This window comes from Thermobia domestica, chromosome 13 (assembly GCF_964235325.1).
Source record: "Thermobia domestica chromosome 13, izTheDome1.hap1.1, whole genome shotgun sequence".
Classification (NCBI taxonomy): Eukaryota; Metazoa; Arthropoda; class Insecta; order Zygentoma; family Lepismatidae; genus Thermobia; species Thermobia domestica.
This window is the reverse complement of record NC_137466.1, coordinates 129,531,688-129,553,040: the sequence shown is the minus strand read 5'-3', so window position 1 is coordinate 129,553,040 and position 21,353 is coordinate 129,531,688. Positions and strand designations below refer to the sequence as shown.

Sequence of the window (21,353 nt, the reverse complement as noted above, 5' to 3'; positions counted from 1 at the left end):
ATATTGTCATTTGTAACAATAAGAGATTGTAACCACTAGTTTAATTTCACTCTTTAATTAAGGTACAAATTCGCTATTCCTTTTGTAATTTATATAACACAATTTACAATATAATACAGTTTATTTTGATTTTAATTTCTTTAATATTAAAATTTTTTAACTTACGGTATAATACTGACCACATTTAGTACTACTTTCTCATATGTGTCTCAGTCAGCAACTCGATTCACCCAAACGTAAGGTTTACTTGTGAGAATATTTTTATATATTTTTAATAATGCCTATTTGTGTTAATAACTAAAACCTTGTGTTCTTTATTCAAAGTTCAGTATATTGGAAGCAAAAATAAACCTGCGCTGTATGTTTTTTTTTTTTTTGTATGTGTGTGTGTTAAATAATTACTGCGAATAAACGACGTTCTCTTGTACACGCAAAAGATCTTTAATGCAAGAAAAACCTACTGTGCTACATGTCTAGCAACATGTTCATTTACATAAATTAATTCAACGTTTATTTCATCTAAAACCTTATACTTTTCCAACATAACCCATACCTTTAATTTGCAACTTCCTTTTTAAAGATAAAATTGAATATAAATGAGCGCGGCTCGAGCGAATATAATGGTATGTCACATTTCCTACCTTTCGAGTAAACTGGGAAAGAAGATTCAACATTTCCATGCAATTCAATACGATGACACATACCAAACAAGCTTCTCCTGTCATCTTCAGGTACACTTCTGAAATTAAACTACCTACATATTCTTTTGTGGTGCGATCACAACCCATTCCACCTAATAACTCAAATTTTATCTCCAGTGGCGCTTATCATTATGTTCGCCCGAGCAGCTCAAATAATTTGTGTAGTATTCTTGAACTAAGCTACATTTGTTTATAGATTCCAACAATGACCAATTCCTCATTACTGAACGTGATGGTCTACATTCATGGAGGTGGATTCACAACAGGATCGGGAAACAGTTATCATGAAGGACCTGAATATTTCATGGATAAGGATATTGTTCTTGTATTTATAAATTACCGGCTTGGAGCTCTAGGTAAGAACCGAAATACAACATATAAAATGTATTTGTGTCAAAACTCTTCAAACCGTTACAAAGCATAATTTTTTACCGTTATGACCCAAGAGAATGAGACCCAAGAAACATCCCAATCCGTACTCAACATGTGCTTCAGTATGATTAGGTTCCTTCTTCTCCCTTATCAGTATGACTAGCTCCCTCAGTAGTAGAAAACGGTAGCTAACCAACTGCCAACGTTGGGTCCACGTCGCCTTTGGCCGCTTTGACAACTATTCGCCAACTAACTCAGTTGGCAACGTAACTCCTATGAAAGATGTAAAATTCCCATTGGACGTCCGAGGTCGAAACTGTTTGATAAATGACGGCAAATTGTTAAATTGTTGGTTGGCCAAATGACACTTTAAACTACGTTGCTGCAAAATATTTTGCAATTCTACTTATACCGATCATGAGTTTATGCAGACTTTATCAAATACACTGCTTCTTCTTTTAAAGCCATGTTCCTTTTTAAGGTGTTTATCAAAATCCCTTTTGTAGAGTGTCCCAATAAAATGTGTACACTCCTTGAATGACTGTAATACACAAAAAAGTTTCAAAATTCAAATGTAATGTAGACAAACGTAGACACCAGACACTTATCGAAAGTATTCAAATTGTAGTCTGGACACAGCTGGTAACGCTGACAAATGGAACCCAAAACGTTCCTAATCTTACTAATTGGTATTTGGGCGCATTCGTTTTCAATGACTGCTTTCAACTGAATGGTTGTAGCTGGTCTTGTGCTATAAACATTGTGCTTGACATGTGTGTAAGCATTGTGCTCACAAAAAAAGGGGGTCAAATCCGGTGAGCTTGGAGGGTACTCAATACTGTCTCTTCGTTCATTAGTTCGGTATGTATTCGTCAAGGTACACTGAGAAAAACAATTGTAGGTGGCGTACTTAAAACGATAGGTTACATGCGTAATTCCTGTAGTTTTTAGACTTAACGTACAGCAGACGTATAACTGAAAACGCATGTTTTATCATACTTTTTGTATAAGTGTTCCATCTATACGTACTTTCCGTATGAAACAATGTAGGCGGTGAGGATCTCACATACAAATGGACGTACATAACATATAGCTGACGAAGGTAACATAAGTATATGCATTTGTTATACGGAAAACTGTTAGATGTCAGACATCCTGCAACGGCATGATGTAACATCTAAGGGCAGTGCCTATGTAGCATACGGATAACGTATGCTCCGCACTGATTTCTCTAGTAAGCAAGAGGATGCCGTATATTTGTACAATATACCGCTGTCCGGAGAACGGATTTTTCTCTGTGTAGGGTCTTACGTCGTGATGGTAGTGGATAGGTACTGGAAATCCTGCTGGAAATACCATTTTTAACAGTTATGAGTTGTTAAAAAGTGTAACATTTAAATGTAAAATGTAAAAAATGTTAAAAACAATGTATACATTTTATTTGGACAACCTGTATACTTATCCTGTTTGTCCGACCAGCCAGTCTAACTAAGATGCAGAGGTTTTACAGTAAGAAACCGAGTTCGTTGATAGAGGTGATACTCAAACTCGAAGTTGTAGAAATTAACCGCTTCCGGTTTTTACGTTTATCACTAGGAGCAAGAACCGAAAAAATAAAATGGCAAGAAATGATTTCCTATAAGTTAATTAGGAATCCCAAGAACCTCAATTAGATTTCACCTCCATTCTTAACTCTCTACTAAAACCAGAACTGATAGAAATTCAGTAAATAGAGCTTCCTGTTTAAATATAGATATTGTACGTAGTACAAACACGATAATAGATAACGGAATTTAATAAAAATCTAATAGCTTCCTAAATCGATCTCATTTTCTCTTAACATCGTAGGCAAACTGGTAGTGGTAGAAACTCACCACTTTTGTCTTTATCATTGATACTATAGAGTAAAAATTACAATTCATGAGCCCATATACTCTACACAGAGAGATCCATCTCTATAGTACGGCACTGAAACGAAAATGGACACAATGCCATACAATGGTGGAGCCCGAAGCATTTCGTCAGGATATGTCGAAGTTAAAAAAAAATTGTGTAAAATATTTCAATGTTATTTCGTTATGGAGAAAACGGAACCAAAGTTAAATCGTCTCCCGGGCGATTGCTCACGACTACAGCAGGCCAACTAGTAATGGAAAAGGTATCTTGATATATGACGAAAGTAAATAGCCCCACGAATTGTATCTTGTAACATCTCGTGCGAAACCAAACAAGTATATAGATAATGTCTCTAGGTTTAAATCAGTTATACTCAATGGAATAGACAAGATAAACGGGGAGCAGGTTTAAAAGAATCCTGGAGGAGAAAATAGAAAGACAGCTATAAAAGAGACAGAACCGCACAGAAGAACAAGCTCAGACAGAACGCTAGATACTACCAAGAAAATGGTCGAATCTAAAATTAAGCGACAAATCGTCGACTTCAAAGCCAAACGTGTCTAATATGCCGAAACAGATGGCGTACTAAATGCGTGGCCTGTTGAAAAAACACTTGTTGCCAAGAAGCTATAAAAACTTCACAAGTTATTTCTTGTGATATTTTTATCTAGTTACCGTCTCCGACTCAAACAAACTAGGAAAAAGGGGGAGGGGCAAGGCGACATTGCACTAAATTTTGAAGAAATCTGGGTAGAGTTTAAGTTAAAGCATGGAGAGAATAGTGTAGAAGTTAGTAAGTAAAGAAAAATCCTAAACCGAGGTAACTAAAATAAAAAAGTAAATGAAAATACTTTTGTACTGTCAAGTTAATATAAACCAAATTTTGCCAGTCGCTCCCAGTCCGCAAGACTCGCAAGGTCTTGAGTCGCCAATTAATTATACTATTCACTCTTATCCATCCTGTCACCTCAATGAACGGTGACGAACTCAACTTAGTCAAGTAATATTAAAGAGGAAAAAAATCTCAAACAGCAACCAGGTACTATCGCGAGTCGGCGGTTGAGGACGAGTATACTTGAACTGCACCATCATTCATGAATCAATTATACCATTCTGTAGTTGCTCTTGAACTGTACGAAAATATTTACTGCACAAACACCACTCACATCGTCAGACTAAATATATCGTTAACGCATGTAAACATTCACAAATCCAATTTACTTGAGCGATGATTATATATAGACAAGGAAGATTTGATAAGGATTACGAAATATTAACAGTTTCTTGTCTTACGATTTCTTTAAGACACTTCTTGGACTCAATTTAAACAATTACGATTGACCAACAGGTTACACAGTGTAAACATAGTCCGTCATTTGCACCCAACATTCCCTACCATACAAATTTTGATGTAGAGGCCACTGCTCGAATATTTATCATCATACATCAACAGTCATACAATAGTTTTAAGTCGCGATCTTAACCAGTGGCAGAAGAATAAACTGTGTTCACATATACATTAAGGTATCCAATAATTCAATCATATTGACTATATTATATGTATATTTTATTACTTACTAATATTTATTCCCATTTCAAATTTTAGATTCATTTTTTCGGAAACACCCAAAACTGCATACGCCACTACAAGTAAATATTTAAACTACTTGATATAAACTTAAATAAAATTTCTCAAGTACTGACTACTACATGAGAATTCGAATGAACCAAGTCTCACTTCCTCCAATACGAGGAACATCCCATATGTTTACACTCTGCAGCCTAATAAACGTATATGTGCTAGCAAATTCAGTATTATTTACTTTATCTACACTTCTAACACGCATTGGCTGTGTAAAACCATTCGTATTTCTATACGGTACTCATTTATAAATATACTTATATTCCGAGATTAACAATTGAAGTATTTGCAGAAAGAAAGGAAAAAATGAAAAGATAAAGCTGTGATCTAACGACAGAGTATCGTTTTGTATAATGGCTTGTAGTTAAACGCGAACGTAAAGTTTACTTTCGCTTACTATTTAATTATTTAACTACAGAACCGATAATAACTGAAAATAGGTAATCGGTAATTTACTTTATCGACTTAATTACTCATATAGATTGTGTCCATCAAAATAATTCCAAATATAAACGGAAAATAGGCGATTTCAGCTGAGCAAATCTTAACAATCTTGATAAACAAATGACTCGCGTTGCAAGGTTGTTTGGCGCTGAAGTTAGAAGGCGCTGTAAAGTAACAATAAACTTTGTACTGGAAAATGGTTTGTGCACTATTTACAACAAATTATCTATTCCATATCACGAGATAAGTGTGTAATATTATAACGGCTTTAATTTAGGGATGAGTTAACCATTAGGTTCGTCCGAAAGAGATGAATAACACTAGTTAACAAAGGTTTTGTTACATAAAAGGAAATACCTGTTCTTCAAGGAACTTTTTGCGCTGAATTCGAATATGCACTCGGTTTTTCTCCATCACGTACGATTTTCCCGTAACAGAGGGATTTTCGGGAAAATCCCTCAAAAATTTCCCTTTTCGTTTATTTTACACCCCAAGATCTTGTCCCCTTGCATATACTAACATAGAAATTATACCTAAGTATACTCTGATTCATATTTAACAAACCCTCCAAGTTTCGTAATAATCGCTTTATTCTTTCTAGAGAAATAAATATGTTTGTATGTATACTGTGTGTACTGTTTATTGCACCTTATAGTAATGCTTTCAGATCTCTTACGTTGAGGTAAAACGTTTTGCTTTATTACCACAAACACATATATAAAATATAATACAATATAATTTACAAGTGTGACCATTTACAATAAACAATAATACAAATGTACCAAAAGGTCATGAAAAGACAATCAAAACTATCACAATATATGAAACTTCCATTGGGTTACAAAAACGTACACTACTTCCTTCTTTTGTAAGAAATGTTGCATTCTCTAACAAGACCCCAACAATAGTCCCCCATCATTGAAGGATCCCATCGTCCCTGGTACCTTTTCTCCATTGCCATTATATCTTGGTGGAATCTTTCCCCCTGTTCGTCGCTGAGAGCACCTAGGTTAGCAGGAAAGAAGCTGAGGTGGGAGTGCAAAAAGTGGATTTTTAAAGACATCCTACAACCCAACTCTTTGTATTTCTGTATCATGTCCTGTACGATTTCTGTGTAACTCTCAGCTTTGTTATTGCCCAGAAAGTTGCGCACAACACACTTAAATGCTGTCCAGGCAGCTAGCTCAGCACTGTTTAACTTGCTGTCAAAGCTATCATCAAGCATTAATTTCCTAATTTGGGGACCAATAAACACTCCCGCTGAAATCTTAGCATCACTCAGGTTAGGAAACTTATCTCGCAAATACTTGAAACCTTCACCAGATGTGTCCATGGCTTTGACAAAGTTTTTCATAAGTCCTAACTTGATATGAAGTGGCGGTAGTAATATCTTATTAGGATCTACCAAAGGAGCGTATTTGACGTTGCATTCTCCAGGTACGTAATTCACTCTAGGTTCCCATTCCTTCACTTCATAATGTTTGTCATCAGCTCGGCTATCCCATAAACATAAAAAACATTGGTACTTCGTGTAACCGCACTGCAGTCCTAATAAAATACCAACTACCTTGAGATCACAACATATTTGCCAACAATGGTCCTTGTAATTTATAAGATTTAGCAAAGTTGACATGGTGTCATAGGATTCCTTAATCTTCACTGAGTGCGCAAGTGGTATAGAAGGTTTTTTTATTTCCATTATGTAAAAGGGCAGCTTTAAGGCTGACCTTTGACGCGTCGATAAATAACCTCCATTCTTCTGGAACATAAGGAATTCCTAGCTCCGCCATCAACCCATTTATATCCGTACATACGCACACATTATCTTGCATTGAGAAATAGCTTGAAAATTGAACATGCCTTTTTCTGTACACTGATATGTTCGTTTCTGCATCCAATAAGTTCCACTGCTGGAGCCTTGATCCCAGAAGTTCCGCCTCTTGTTTTGTCAGGTGCAAATCACGGACTAGGTCATTAAGTTCACATTACCGATGAAATGTGGCTCGCGAACACAGTCAGGGATGAACGTTGGATCCTTGGATGTACATGTTGATGTGGATGGTTCATCAAGGTCATGATCATCATCAGAGTCTTTTGGCCATATCTCTTCCCAGTTGGTAGGGGACTCGGGAAGTGGAAGTTCATCCCCGTGCGGAATAGGTCTAATTGCGGATTTAACGTTGGGATAACTTATTGTGTATTTGTTTTTTTAGAATGTCCCTTAACTACTGTGAGACAAAAATAGCAATCATCCAGATGGTTGGTGGGTTCTCTCCACACCATTGGTACAGCAAATTTCATAAACCTCCGTTTCCCTTTGGCCATGCAAGTAAAGTGACGAAGCACGACGCACAAATTATGTTGGGTGCCCAAGTTTTGTCCTGATCTCCCACACGACATCCGAAATATATATAATATGCTAGTTTCACCGATGGCGTAATGGATCTACACTGTCCTTTAACTACAAACTGGCCACACACATAACAAAAACTATTTGGTGAGTTAACACACGAACGCCGTCCTCTTGACGCCATTGTATTGATCACAAACTAAACTTCTGGTCTTAGTTGGGTATAATGCCGTTAAGATCAAACATGAAAGCACTCTTAGCAGCAAAGACAACTTTGAAAGTGAAGTAGTGTTAAACCACACGTCAATATAAAAATGTACAAAACTCCCTCACCAGGTGTCAAGAACACAACAAAGAAAGAAATGCGCGGGGGGAGGGGGGAAACGATACCGGGAAGGGGGAAAGTGTGTTGTTGACTATTGTAAATATTCATTTTTATGTCTGTGTTTGTAGTAATAAAGCAAATCGTTTTTACCCCAACTCAGGAGATCTGAAAGCATTACTATAAGGTGCAATAAACAGTGCAACACAGTATACATACAAATATATTTATTTCTCTAGAAAGAACAAAGCGATTTTTACGAAACTTTTAGGGTTTATTAAATATAAATCAAGGTATACTTAGGTATAATTTCTATGTTACTATATGTAAGGGGACAGGAGCTAGGGGAATAAAATATCTGAAAAAGGGAAATTTTTGAGGGAATTTCCCGAAAATCCCTCTGTTACGGGAAAACTGTACGTGATGGAGAAAAACCGAGTGCATATTCTAATTCAGCGCAAAAAGTTCCTTTAAGATCAGGTGATTTTTCTCATGTAACAAACAAAAAGTTTAAATTTGTTAACTAGTGTAATCAATAAACCAACAATATTTTGTCCTTAAATAAGTTAATAACACTCTCAAACATACATGCTACATCGATACACATACATGCTAAAACTACACAACACATATTACTACACATACATACAACACATACATATAACACATATTACTACACAAAATCATATACTACGTATCTACACTAAACAATTCTCTAAATATCACCACATTTTAATCGGCTCTGATGCTAAAAAGGAGGGGGATAGCTAGGACCAGGTGGCCTTTGTACCAGAACTAATCCGTTCTCTCAATTAGATTGATTGATGACCCCGAAGGGACATATCAAGGAAGATCCCCTTCCTGAGGGGAAAGGAACCTTCGCGAAATTATTCAGCCCATACTAGGTTCGGAAGCTTGGTCAAATTAGGAATAAGGTAGGAGTCCCAAATAGAGTTTACTCTGGCATTTTAAAATTAAGGTTAACTGATACAAAAATCTGGTGACCGCCATGTTATCCCCTAAATTACATGTATACTACACACACACACGAAAAGTATGTATGGACAGATTGTCGGATCTAATTTTGTGATAAACAGAAAGGGAAAATTCTGTAGTGATTTTTGAAGCTCCAGAACTTAGTCTGGAAAGATCACAGAATCGAGAAACCAATCCACTAACACTTCACTCCTGTCCTAGGATGTTTACTATTTCAAACATTGCGATTACAGGGAAAGATTTCATATTTCATCGATTTCTGTCTATTTTAGATAAAATTTCAATAATTCAGAACTCCTCAAGCTTCCAAATCATTCATAGAGCTATCTAAACTAATATTACCTGGATTTTCAGTAGTTCTTCGGTGAAACCGATCAAAATTATTACTGCGTCGATATACGGTGTTTACTCCTCGGAGTCGAGACGACAAAGAACGAGATAGAGACGCGCCAAATCACTGAGGTGGCATATAGTTCCCAATCACGGCGCAGAAAATGTCGCGGTGGAAAATACAAAACGAATGAAAAATAGTAAAACTGGGTCAAACCGGATTTTTGTAGGACATGGTATATCATCGGAACGAAGGGGTTCTAAAGTATCCTATTAAATATTGGATTGGTGGGAAACTTTAGAAAATTCTACTCAATTGCTAACCTATGAGTTACATCGAAATAATAATGTATTTTTATAATCATCAAAATGAGATGCCCAAACACAAAAATTTACGAAGAAAAATAATAAAAGGAACCATTTCCGAAGATCTATTTTCCTTAATTGTTTTGAAACTTCTGAATTAATTTTATTTGGACAAAAACAAAAAGGAATTAGTAAGTAAACCGAAAATTATATAGTAAAACCTGATAACACACAACATTGTTACACAGTACGAGTGAAAATTATTCTGACTCTCCAACTCCCTCCCCAAAAAATTGTACCATCTCAGCTGTAACCGAAGGTTACACACTGCTACTTGTTAATTAAAACTACTACAATAATTTGTGAATCAGTTATCAAAATTCTAGGGAGCAACAAATCCTTGAAAGTACATATCTGTACTAACATTATAAGTGCCAAAATGAAAATGTTGAGTTAAAAGCCCAGATTTTACTTCAGAACTGGTGGGATGTTGTCATATAGAGTAGGCTTAAGGTGGTGAATATTCAAGACAGGGAAAATTCGGTCCCCGCTAGATTTGTAGACTGAAAATGAAATCCGTGCTAAGTGCCAAAAAAGAAAAAGTTCGGTTTAATGTTAAAATGAGGCCTATGTGCCTAACACTGCTCAGGGAAATAACGGACTATGTAGTATTCACTTGTGGAAGTAGTTCAAATAATCGCCAGTAGAATGCGCGTCGATCTATGTGCCACGAGTTCTGCAGTAAAATCTGGCCTTTTTACTCAACATTTTTATTTTGGGACTCAGCATGGATTTTGTAGTCAGTCTACATTTCAGGAATTCAAATCTGAATTTCTTTCCAGGAAGTTGCAGTAATATACAGGACGATCATGAAGAAGGGTTGGAGAAAAGAAGAAAAGATATAAAGGGAAAATGATGCTCACAATGTAGCACAGTGCTTCTGGACTATAGTTCGGAATAAGAAGGACAATCATTACGAGAGGAAAAAATAAGAGATTCTGTTCAAATTTTACTTATTCTTTGTAAACATTCCTTTAAAATAACTGTTAATAACTGAATACATCTGTGAACACAAGTGCCATAACTAGGAAGTTTCCTTGCAGGAGAGCAAGAATTAATATTTTGACCTCCCTTAGAAAAATATATAGACTTCATTTTCCCTAGAAAAATATGAAATATTAAATTTGGATCTCCCTAAAATTTAAAATCTTAGTAAACACTCTTATTACTTGTAAGATCTCATTTGTTTCATTAAAACGTTGCCCAAATTACATTTATAATTTATCTTAAGTTATTATTAGATAATGGAGCAGCAGCATCATCATAAATTATTTTCAGTTCTATTGGAGGTTATATGGTGTACCCTTTCCATATTTCACAAGTTGGAGTGAAGAAACAATATTTGACACAGCTTGAAAGCTTATGAAATAGATATTATTTCTGGGGAGCTTAATAGTAGACATCATATTGAAATGGATCCCGATTTCACTTAGTAGATTATTTGCGTTGTTTTGTGGATGTGGTAAGCCAGTTTCATACTTCATTTATATATTCATGTTCGTATCGTATCATAAGGAGTAATAAAGTTTTATCTTGAAGTAAGACTCCGCTCAAAGGGTGCGAGTTTAAAAGGGGTCAGCTGCCAACCTGCCCCTCTCACAAGTTATGATGCTGGGGAACACATATGTATTCAGTTTAAGTAGCTGTTGTAAAGAAATACTTGCAAAGAGTAGATAAAATTTGAACAGAATGTCTTATTTTTCTCATTTCCTACTGAGCGTTCTTCTCCTTCCGAAATATAGCCCAGCAATACTCTGCTAACATTGTAGGCATCAATTTCCGTTCAAAGCGTTTCTCCATATATCTTTATATCCATAGATATATCTTTACGAAATCTTTCCCCGTGATAGTTCTATACATCCTATGTGAACAGTAATGTCAAGGCATAACGATGAGTCAGAAATGCAAAAGTGGAGTTAGCAACTCTTTCTACATATTCACTAACACTGCAAATAATGATGATGTATAATATCGACGTGGTTAAATTATAATTATAAATTACTAGAGTTATTGGAACTATTGAAAATTTCTGAAGAACTTTCTCTGACGGTGAAATTCTTATTGCAGATTTTAATGTACTACTGTAAATGCGACATTATCCATTTATATTATCCATATTTAAATTATAACGGCTGGGGTTACTGAAAATTCTTGGAAATTGCTGTAAAACTATACCTGTCAGTAAAATTCTTATTTTAGATTTGAATGTACTACTGTAAATTCCTTATTATCCACTTACATTATTCATATGTTCAAACTACAGTATAATTAATGTACTTACTGGAAATCGCTGTAAAACTATTCTTGGTGCAGACAAACTGAACTTATATTTGAATTCAACTCTCAAATCTATAAGAAGATTCTTTTGAATAACTTTGTTCTCTAGAAATATAAAAAAGCTTTTTGTTTGTAACAGAGTGTAAGCTGTGTTGGAATGGATTTGTGTTAAAAAATTAGAAATAGAATTATTTACACACTACTTATGAATAAATACTATCTGAAACAGAGATCAGAAATAATTTCAGAGTACAAAATTTTATTTACATGTTCTTTTATGACAAATGTAGGTTTTTTAACCACTGAAGATGAAGTGATTCCTGGAAATAATGGTCTTCGTGATCAACTAGAGGCATTGAAGTGGGTGAATGAAAATATTCAAGCTTTTGGAGGAAATCCAAACAGTGTCACCATTTTCGGAATAAGTGCTGGAGGTGCCAGTGTTCATTTTCTGATGCTTTCACCACTGTCTAAAGGTACTAGACTATAAATTCATATTCCAATAATGTTATCTTTAGTAAAATGTATCAAATGGTAATTAACAAAAGGCATTAATCGATTAAGTAGAGTTTAGTGTTTGGACAATATGTATCAAAGTGTGGTTAAGCTATGAGTGGTGATAACGACTTATTGGTGATATATACAGTGTGTTTCAAAAAACACTGACAACGTTTGGGAGATGATTCCTGACATCAAGATAAGACGAAAAGTATAGACCATCCTGCGTGCACAAATGCTTTCTTTCGGAGTTATAGACTGCGGAAAACATGAAAAAATAAACTTTAAAGGTCCATTGCTCCAAAACTATAGGACCTACCGTAGTCGGGTCAAGACTTCACTTAGGAACTAGTATGTGCCCTATCCAAATATCAATCTTTCAGAATCCTCCTGTACTTCCGCAATGATTTTTTAAAAAGTACTTGCTGAGTACTTCAAATTATATGCCCGGAGCCAAACTGTCTCTCTAAAAATTGTTGCGTGAGTACCTTATACCAGGTTGGTCTATATTTTTTGTTTTATCTTGATGTCAGGAAACACTTCCCAAACGTTGTCGGTGTTGTTTTGAAACACTCTGTATAACGACTTATTGGTCGGGGGAAATATAATGTACTTGTGCTATTAATAAAAGGGGAAGCGATGCGAATAACATCACATCCCTCAGATTAATAAAGAATTCACTCATTGACTTTTAAAATGTTTAATAAGAATTTACGTTTCAAAAGGCAACTTTAGCCTCACACAAGAGGAAGACTTTCCTAAAGTTAATAAAGCTAAATAATCATCAGACGTTTAGCAAGCAACGAATGTTAGGAGGTATAAAAAGTTTACGTTAGTATACCATGATTTATGAATCATTATTTTACATATTTACAGTCTGTCTGCCTGTCAGTATTCTGCCCGAAGATATCTAGCCGACTTACCCAAACGTAGCTTAGGTGGGATCACTAAGCAGTTGCCATGGATTGTATGGGTATCCCTTGTGATTCAAAAAGGGATATGACTAGTGGCGTATTTACGATTTTGTTTCGGTAGATGGGGAGGGGGCTTTGCTAACTTTATTCCTGGAGATGTGAAAATTCTGGAAGATATTTCATTTACTATATTTCATATAGTAAATAAAATTTTGGGGGGCTTAAGCCCGGAAGCCAACCTTAAATACGCCACTGGATATGAAAAACTGATAATTTCGAGCTGGGTAAGAGGCAAGTAGTGTAGAATTAGAATTAAACGTAATGTAATTATGGATTTATTACTGGTAGTCGATTATACGTGTAAATAATGATTCCTTGGATATAAAGAACTCTTGACAGTCTACACTGTTAAGGAGCCAGAATCATTACAGAGACACATATTTAAATGATCAGGAAAATATAAGGGTTTGATAACTCCATTCTCCTCTGACAAGGAAACCGATTCAAGTGTGACACTAAATTCTGGACGAGTTTATGCGCAAACGAAGTGTTTTTATGTACAATTAAATCCATTAGAGGGAAAACACCCTGATCTCAACCGTTCCGGAGATATAGAGGGGTAAGGAGAAAGAAGGTGCTCTGATATTTTGTGGATTTTCGACTATGTTGCGAGTGAATATGTTGGAAAATTGCACTGAAACGCTAAGAAAGATGCACCAGAGCGAATCAAAGTGGTGTTGAATGTTGCGGTGAGTGGAGTAGCTTTTACCCAGGGCCGGAAAAAGAAGGGGCTAAGAGCAATAACAAACGCCATCGACACGAAGAACAAAATTGTATGATATTACTTGCTAATATATCATGTTTGTAGTTCGTAGAAAATGAGAAAAGGTGATATGAAAATGTATTAATTATATTGCCAAAGGAACAAAGACGTTATTATGTGAACAAAAATACAAGGTCATATTCTGTTCAAAAGTGCTATAGAAAAGCAAATCAAATAATATGAAACATAAACACATATTATTGCAAACGAAAGTACGACAGTGTGTAGTTGTGTAACATATATTAAAACGCAAAATATGAATCAATAGACAAAAATAGTATCTTCTACTTAAAAAACGAAAATCTGTCCACCTTATATACTGTATATCACATACAGTTCCGATCGATTAATAATTGGAGAAATTATAAATGTTTGAAAAGTTCGGACGGCTACCATTTTTTTACATTTTTCATCCTATTTGACTGATGATGCTCTTATTCAATTCAGCGTACCAAGAAACCTATACATTAAGACCTTACACGCCTATTTCAGGCAACAATGGAACTTCAGTATTTTCGCCTTCCCAATCCAAAACATTCTTCCCCTAGAATTTTTATAGACTCTTCGGTTTTGTAAGCGGTATTTTCTCTTACTTGTACTATCGCTATATATTAAAAAAATTCTCAAAATATCTGAGCACCAGACTTCTATTTATTCCTCTATATCTTTCGAACGGTTGAGATCGAGGGGTTTTCCCTCTAATAGGCTTAATTGTACACAAAAATACTCGTTTGCGCATAAACTCGTCCACAATTTCGTGTCACACTTGAATCGGTTTCCATGTGACCCTGGCTAAGAGTTGACGAAAAAGTCAGAATCACAGGAATAGACAAAAATAACAGATTCAAATATCATACATCCGTTCATTACCTTTGCATTTTATTATTTTCACTAAACATGACAACTCTGAAAAAATGTTAATAACTTTTAAAATATCAGCTATAATATTATAAGATTTATTATAAAGAAATTGTGCATAGTACAGGGAACATTAGAATTTGCAATAAGACATTTCAATCATTTCTCTGCCATGAAGGCTTTTGATGTTTTGTTGTTGTTGTTGTTTGTTTGTTTTTTTTCTGCATTAAAAGACAATAGTAATTATACTTGTATTCCACTAAATTTCTCAATTATTGTTCGAATAAACAGGTTTGTTCCATCGTGCTATCTCTCAGAGTGGAACTGCCCTCAACTCTTGGGCTGTGAAGAGTAAAGGACGTTCATTAGCCTTTAGGTTTGGTAGAATTCTCAATTGCACTGCTGAAGACTCAGAGGAGCTTGCTGAATGTTTGCGTAATGCCACACCAGACGAATTAGTTGAAGCTGCTCAATATTTGAAGGTGAGTCATGCAATTTCGCAATAATATTTATCTTCTAAGTGAGTACTCTAATTAAACAAGTACGATTACGTATAATATACGTGGTGTGATTGAAAAGTTTTAAGGCTGACCTTGTAGTTTTAAAATAGCAATACGGACAGCGTTCATGATTGAGGAGTCTCCTTCTTACTGAACACAACAACTCTAACGGTGTTTCCAATTTTGGAGTTATTTCTGGAAACGTTTTCTCTTAAGGGTCTGTAGAATATTCTCTGTATTTGCTTCAATGTCCTCAATGGATTCAATTTCTCTTTCAGGAAAGATTTCAATGTAGAAAATAGGCAGAAGTCGGCAGAGACTATATCAGGGGAATAGAGGTGTTGTGGAAGCATAGGGACTTGGAATGTGTCCAAGAATTCCGTTATTGAAAACGTATAATGACGCGGTGCGTTGTCATGATGGAGGACCAATTCTTGCCTAGTCAGAGTGCAAGTCTTTTGTTCCATATAATGTCGCGCTAATGCTAACGAATACTTTATAGTCTTCCTGGTTGGCTGTCTGCCTCCTAGGGTCAAATTCCTTTTGCAAGATACGTATAAATAAAACAACACCAACTTCGACCGACTTCATATTCGATCGACTTTTTCGCGCTATTTCAGTTCTTGGCTGCAGTGACTGTGTCTTTCTCAACTCATACCCATAAACCCATGATTCGTCGCCTGTAATTAAACTATTTAACAAATCCAGATCAGTTCCGGTCCAATTAAGCAGTTTTCGCGACACTTGGTTGGTACTGGTCGAACAACAATTTTGGAATACTCGGAACATATTCAAATCTTCAGTTAGAATTGACCGAATGGCGTACAAACATAAATAAGGTTATTCAACCATCTCTCTAATTATAAGCCTTCGGTTAGAGCACACTAAACCACTAACTTTCATAATGTTTTTACTTGGTTACTAGAGTGGAAGGCTACCCGGACTGGAGGTCATCTTCGACTAATTCACGATCACCTTTGAATTTGTTCTGCCAGATTAAAACAATTAACAGGCTCAGGCTCAGACATTTATCCCTGAAAACTATTTTTAAGAATACATAAAACTCTGAAGCTGATTTTCCTTCTTTAACACAAAATTTCACAGAAATTCACACTTTGTCCCATATATTTATTCATTTTACGAAATCTACCTACCAAGCACCAAACAGTGATCTTCATTCACCGCACTCCCACTCTCTACTGGACAAAGATATAAGTGGTAATGTTTGCAGGACGTTTCAAGAAAGAACGAACTTTTCCTTCCACACTCACGGGCAAACCTAGCCCATTCTGTTGAATAATGGCATCTCCACTCTTAAAACTTTCCAACCACACCACGTATAAGCAAAGGTAACATGAGAATATTTCCTTGAATTGTTGTTGCTTTTTGTTTGTTTTTGTAGTGTGCCGTTAAATATATAATAAATCCGACAATAATTTTTGTAATCAAAATAAAAGAACATTTTTCTAATGAAAGATTAGAAAATTTAACAATAAATTACAAGACAGATCAATGTCTTTAAATGTCTTCCCGATAAACAGGAACTTTACGAAGACAATTATGTGTCTTGTGGGGAAACCCTTCCCGGCGCCGACATTTTCTCTGATCATAACCTTGTGCTGGCCGAAGTGGATATTCAATTGGAAAATGTACGCAGAAAAAACGTAGAAACTGAAAAATTGAAAAACGGGGAAATAAAAAAAACTTTTCGTTGAAAAATTCGAAGAAAAATACTCAAACCAGTAAAGGATAAGTACAGGTAGTTACAGGTGTTGGGAGTATACAAAACTTTGCATACAGCAGGATACAGAAGAAGTGGTAGGTTACCGCGAGCAAAACAACTGAGAAACCATGGGCTGCAGAACAGATGTTTCAGAAAATGAGGAAAAGTTAGACGTGGAAACCGAAACAGGTTGACACCAAAGAGAGCAGAAAGATGTACAGGAACTTAGACAACAAGCTGCGAAGGAAAACAGAGTAAGGGAATAGTTTTACAAAAGAAAATGCAAGGATGTAGAAGAATTAGAAAGAGTTGGAAAATATAAAGTAATATACAAAGAGGTGAAATATATGGAAATTCGGAGGAAAAAAGGGGATATTACGATGGCAGTAGAAAATATGAACGGAAAGATAATCACGGAGAAAATCTTTTCTAGCTAGAAATCTTTTCTAGGTGCAACTTGCCATTTCCAAGAGGAGATGTTTTGTCGAGCTCCTGACCTGGATAGTGAGAGAAAAAATTTCGCAGTTGATTTGCACGTATATAAACAGCTGATTTGTACGTATATAAAAATTGTATACGAGGATTCGTTAAAAAATATGAGAGCAGTTGCAGAAACAGAAACAGAGAAGCGTCCATCGTCAGAAAATAATTCTGTATTTCAAAAAAAAAAAATGTGAAGATAGAAACACTTATTAATTCTGGTTATACCCTGACCATATCTGAAATGAGACACCTTATAAAGCCTATCGACAAATACATAAAAGTCTATAACAATGAAATCAAAATATTCTTCGTACACATGTACTGCAAAAGAATATGCTTTTTGCAATCCAATAGAAAGAATGAATCACTTCCGGTGTTTTGGACAAGTTTGACACCAGTAGAAATTCGGAAACAGTTTGTGCTAACGATACATCAAATGTGCTGGGGACTGGATTATTCGGTTAAAGACGTGTTTTTACGTTTTCGTAAAATTACGTATTGGTATAATACCAAAGGTCTGGCAGAATTTTATTTTATTTTTTGTACTTTAAATATCTACATATAGAGCGTTTAGTTCACAAAGGAAGAAAGTTCGCTTGTGGTCAACGGAGTCGACTTCCCAAAATTTATGTGGGTGCTTATCAATGGAGGGTGGTGTTATATATATTTTCAGCGGAATATCGATATTTTTTGATTGATTTCCTTTTAGTTAAAATGTTTTCTGAACACTGTCATAAAGGACTGTCCTTGATTCTATTCACAATCTAGTTCCATTTTTTTTATTATGGGGACTGCTTTTGACTAGGCCAGAGACAGGCAAGAAAGGGGGAAGTGTGTTGCTTGGTTGCCTTTGCACAAACACATTTGGAGCAAACAAATATGTTTTAGAAGTTAGAAATATTAACGCCCATCTCAATGTTTTAATTGCTTTTTTATAATGGCAACTGAGAAATATTTACCATATTTTATTTTGTTTCTATTAAACTAAACATCTTGTGGATGCGGTGGATACAAAATAGTTTAGATTAATCGAGCCTTTTGTGGGTAACCACAATATTTCATGTCACGCCCCCTCATTACAAAATCCTGGCTACACGAACCAAAATATTTTACCAGTAAAATAGTTTAAAATAACCGACCCCTAGTGTGATAACCTCAATATTTCATCACGGATCCCCGCTATTACGAAATCCTGGCTACGTGCCTGTCTGCTGGCTTGCATTTTGGGGAATCCAAGAATTTTTGATATCCTCTGATCTTATTGGCCGATACAGATAGGGCATCAAGACTCATGACCTATATATAGCGGAAATGAAGGCCTACTGTTGTCAGTCTTCGTGGCCCAGCGTACTAGGGCAACACTCTAGTAATGAAAATAGTTTTCGCCGTGGGTTCGAACCCTACCCAAGTATTTTTTAAATTTTCATAACACTTTTTCATTAAAATCAGCTTGCAGTTTACTATACGGATCCATAATAATAATAATAATAATAATAATAATAATAATAATAATAATAATAATAATAATAATAATAATAATAATAATAATAGCAGTAGTAATAGTAGTAGTAGGAACGGGTTAGAAGCCCCGCAGGAGTTGGTTAGGTTCTCTTTTCTTGCTCAAATTTTTCTGTACATTTTACATGACCAACTTCAAACAGCTTGCTAGGGTAGCGCGCGAACACTGAAATTCTTGGAATCGGCGTAAATGCTGCCGGCTTTTCCCTTTTGGAAATTAGAAGTTTCCAAAAGGATCGGATTGGATGAGACAGACTAATAGTAATGTAAATCGCGAGCAGTTAAAAACGATAAGGTAGTCTCAACTTGAAGAATGTTTCGTGATATTTTGCTCATTGACAAAGGTCTATATAGCTTATTTTGGAGTTAAAGAAGGAAATCTCGAGTAAGTCATTGTGACACTCATAAGTAACGTCTTCTTATTATAGTATTTGTATAGTCTTATGTGCAACGATTTTAACTAGCTAAAAGTTTAGATAAAAGGTGAAGTGAGTGGTTAGAGTATTGAACTTCTGTTCGGCGGACCCAAGTTCGAATCCCGGCCAGGTTGAAACTTTTCAAATGTTTCAATTTCAATTTCAATACATACTCAGTATGACACGAAATATGTTCTCTTCTGCAGAAAGAAAATGATGTTGGAATGAGGAGAATTGGAGAAAGTCTGTCAATGGAGGCAATCATTTACAAACTTATTTCCAGCAGTTGTTCTAGATTTGATATTTTCAGCTACTTTCAAGCATTACCTGATAAATGCATAGTCAGTATTTATATTTCTGTAAGCATACAGTATATAAATAAATAATACATTACATATACACAATATTAAGATAAATATATGGTGTTCTTTGGAAAACACGATACGAACCATACAGTTCATCTTAGAAGAGAACTGTTTCGTTAGTCACCTACTTTACAATTTTACCTGAATATATACCTGGATCAGGTCTACCAACTGCTGTCAGTGCCGCGAAAAGTTACGTGTAAGTTGGGTTGCATCTGTCTAGGCGTTCTCACAACTGCAAATTACCTGGACCCCAAGTAATGGAATTAGAGCGCTTAGTGGGGGGAGATACTTTTGTGGCTGGGTGTTCATCCAAATGTAAGCTTACTGTATTTTAAACCTATGGTTATTCAGTAGATAGATAAAAAATACTTGGATTTTCTTCCTTTTTTTTAGGATTGGAATCCAGATGTATCAGTTCCCTTTTCCCCTGTCATCGAAAAATATTCTACAGATAATATTAAAGCAGTTGTACCAGAGCATCCGGCTGAAATAATCAGGAAAGGAGACTTCCAGCAAATGCCATGGCTTTCTGGAATTACATCTAAAGAGGGCATTCTATATACAGCAAGTGAGTATTGATGGGATTAAATTATTCTTTTTTTCTTTAAAAAAAAGGGAATTGGTATTAATGTAAGCTCTATTAACAGAAAGCAATGATTAAAAGTCGAAATGTTTAATTAACACTAATTAGTTTGGTACAAAAGGGTCAAATTGATTTTAATAAATTCAATGAATAAGAAATTAATGTGATTTGTTCTTCAAACAATTTTCTTTAAACATCATAAAGTATGGATAGTTAGATGATAGAATACTGGAATATTATAATGGTTAAATAGTAAACAGAAACCAACTAATAGAAAGTTGTGCAATTGAAAATTTAATACAAATTTACTTATGATTTCGACTTTTTAATGTAATGAAATAAGGATCCAATTTCAATAAAAATGAAAAGTACCCTATATTTCTAACTAAAACTAACTAACTCTATGGCCTATGGAACCCGGAGGTTCAGTGCCGCGTTCACAAAAGCTCTCCACTGACTTCTATCCTTAGCTAATTGGATCCAGTTTCTACTTTGTATTCCTATCTCTGCGAGATCCATCTTAATATTATCCTCCCATCTGCGCCTAGGTCTTCCTAATGGTCGTTTTCCTATGGGTCTACCAGTCAAGACTTTGAAAGCGTTTCTACTTTCTTCCATTCTAGCTACATGACCTGCCCACCTAAGCCTCCTAGACTTGACGACCCTAACAATGTTGGGTAAACCGTATAAACTATGTAGTTCCTCGTTATGAAGCTTCCGCCATTCCCCATTCTCGTTCCTCTTGGGTCCGAATATTCTTCTCAGGATCCTGTTCTCAAATACTTTCAGTCTATGTTCTTCCCTCAGAGTGAGCGACCATGTTTCGCAACCATACAGAACAACAGGCATGATTATCGTTTTATATATTTTAAGCTTCAAATTCCTCGACAGAATTCGCGACGACAAGAGATTTTGAACCGAATAGTAACACGAATTCCCTGCTTTTAGTCGACATTTAATTTCTTCGTGAATA

The 21,353-nt window shown here is 35.5% G+C and overlaps 1 protein-coding gene across 1 annotated transcript in view; it reads left to right on the top strand.

The window, feature by feature from the left end:
• The window catches only part of LOC145667750 (carboxylic ester hydrolase-like), a 53,906-nt gene that overhangs the window by 23,390 nt on the left and 9,163 nt on the right, over window positions 1-21,353 (top strand). Inside the window, exons 3-6 of the mRNA XM_081735194.1 lie at window positions 898-1,057; window positions 11,987-12,172; window positions 15,081-15,271; window positions 20,191-20,365. Coding sequence (XP_081591320.1) covers window positions 898-1,057; window positions 11,987-12,172; window positions 15,081-15,271; window positions 20,191-20,365 — 712 coding nt within the window. The remainder of the gene's footprint in view (window positions 1-897; window positions 1,058-11,986; window positions 12,173-15,080; window positions 15,272-20,190; window positions 20,366-21,353) is intronic.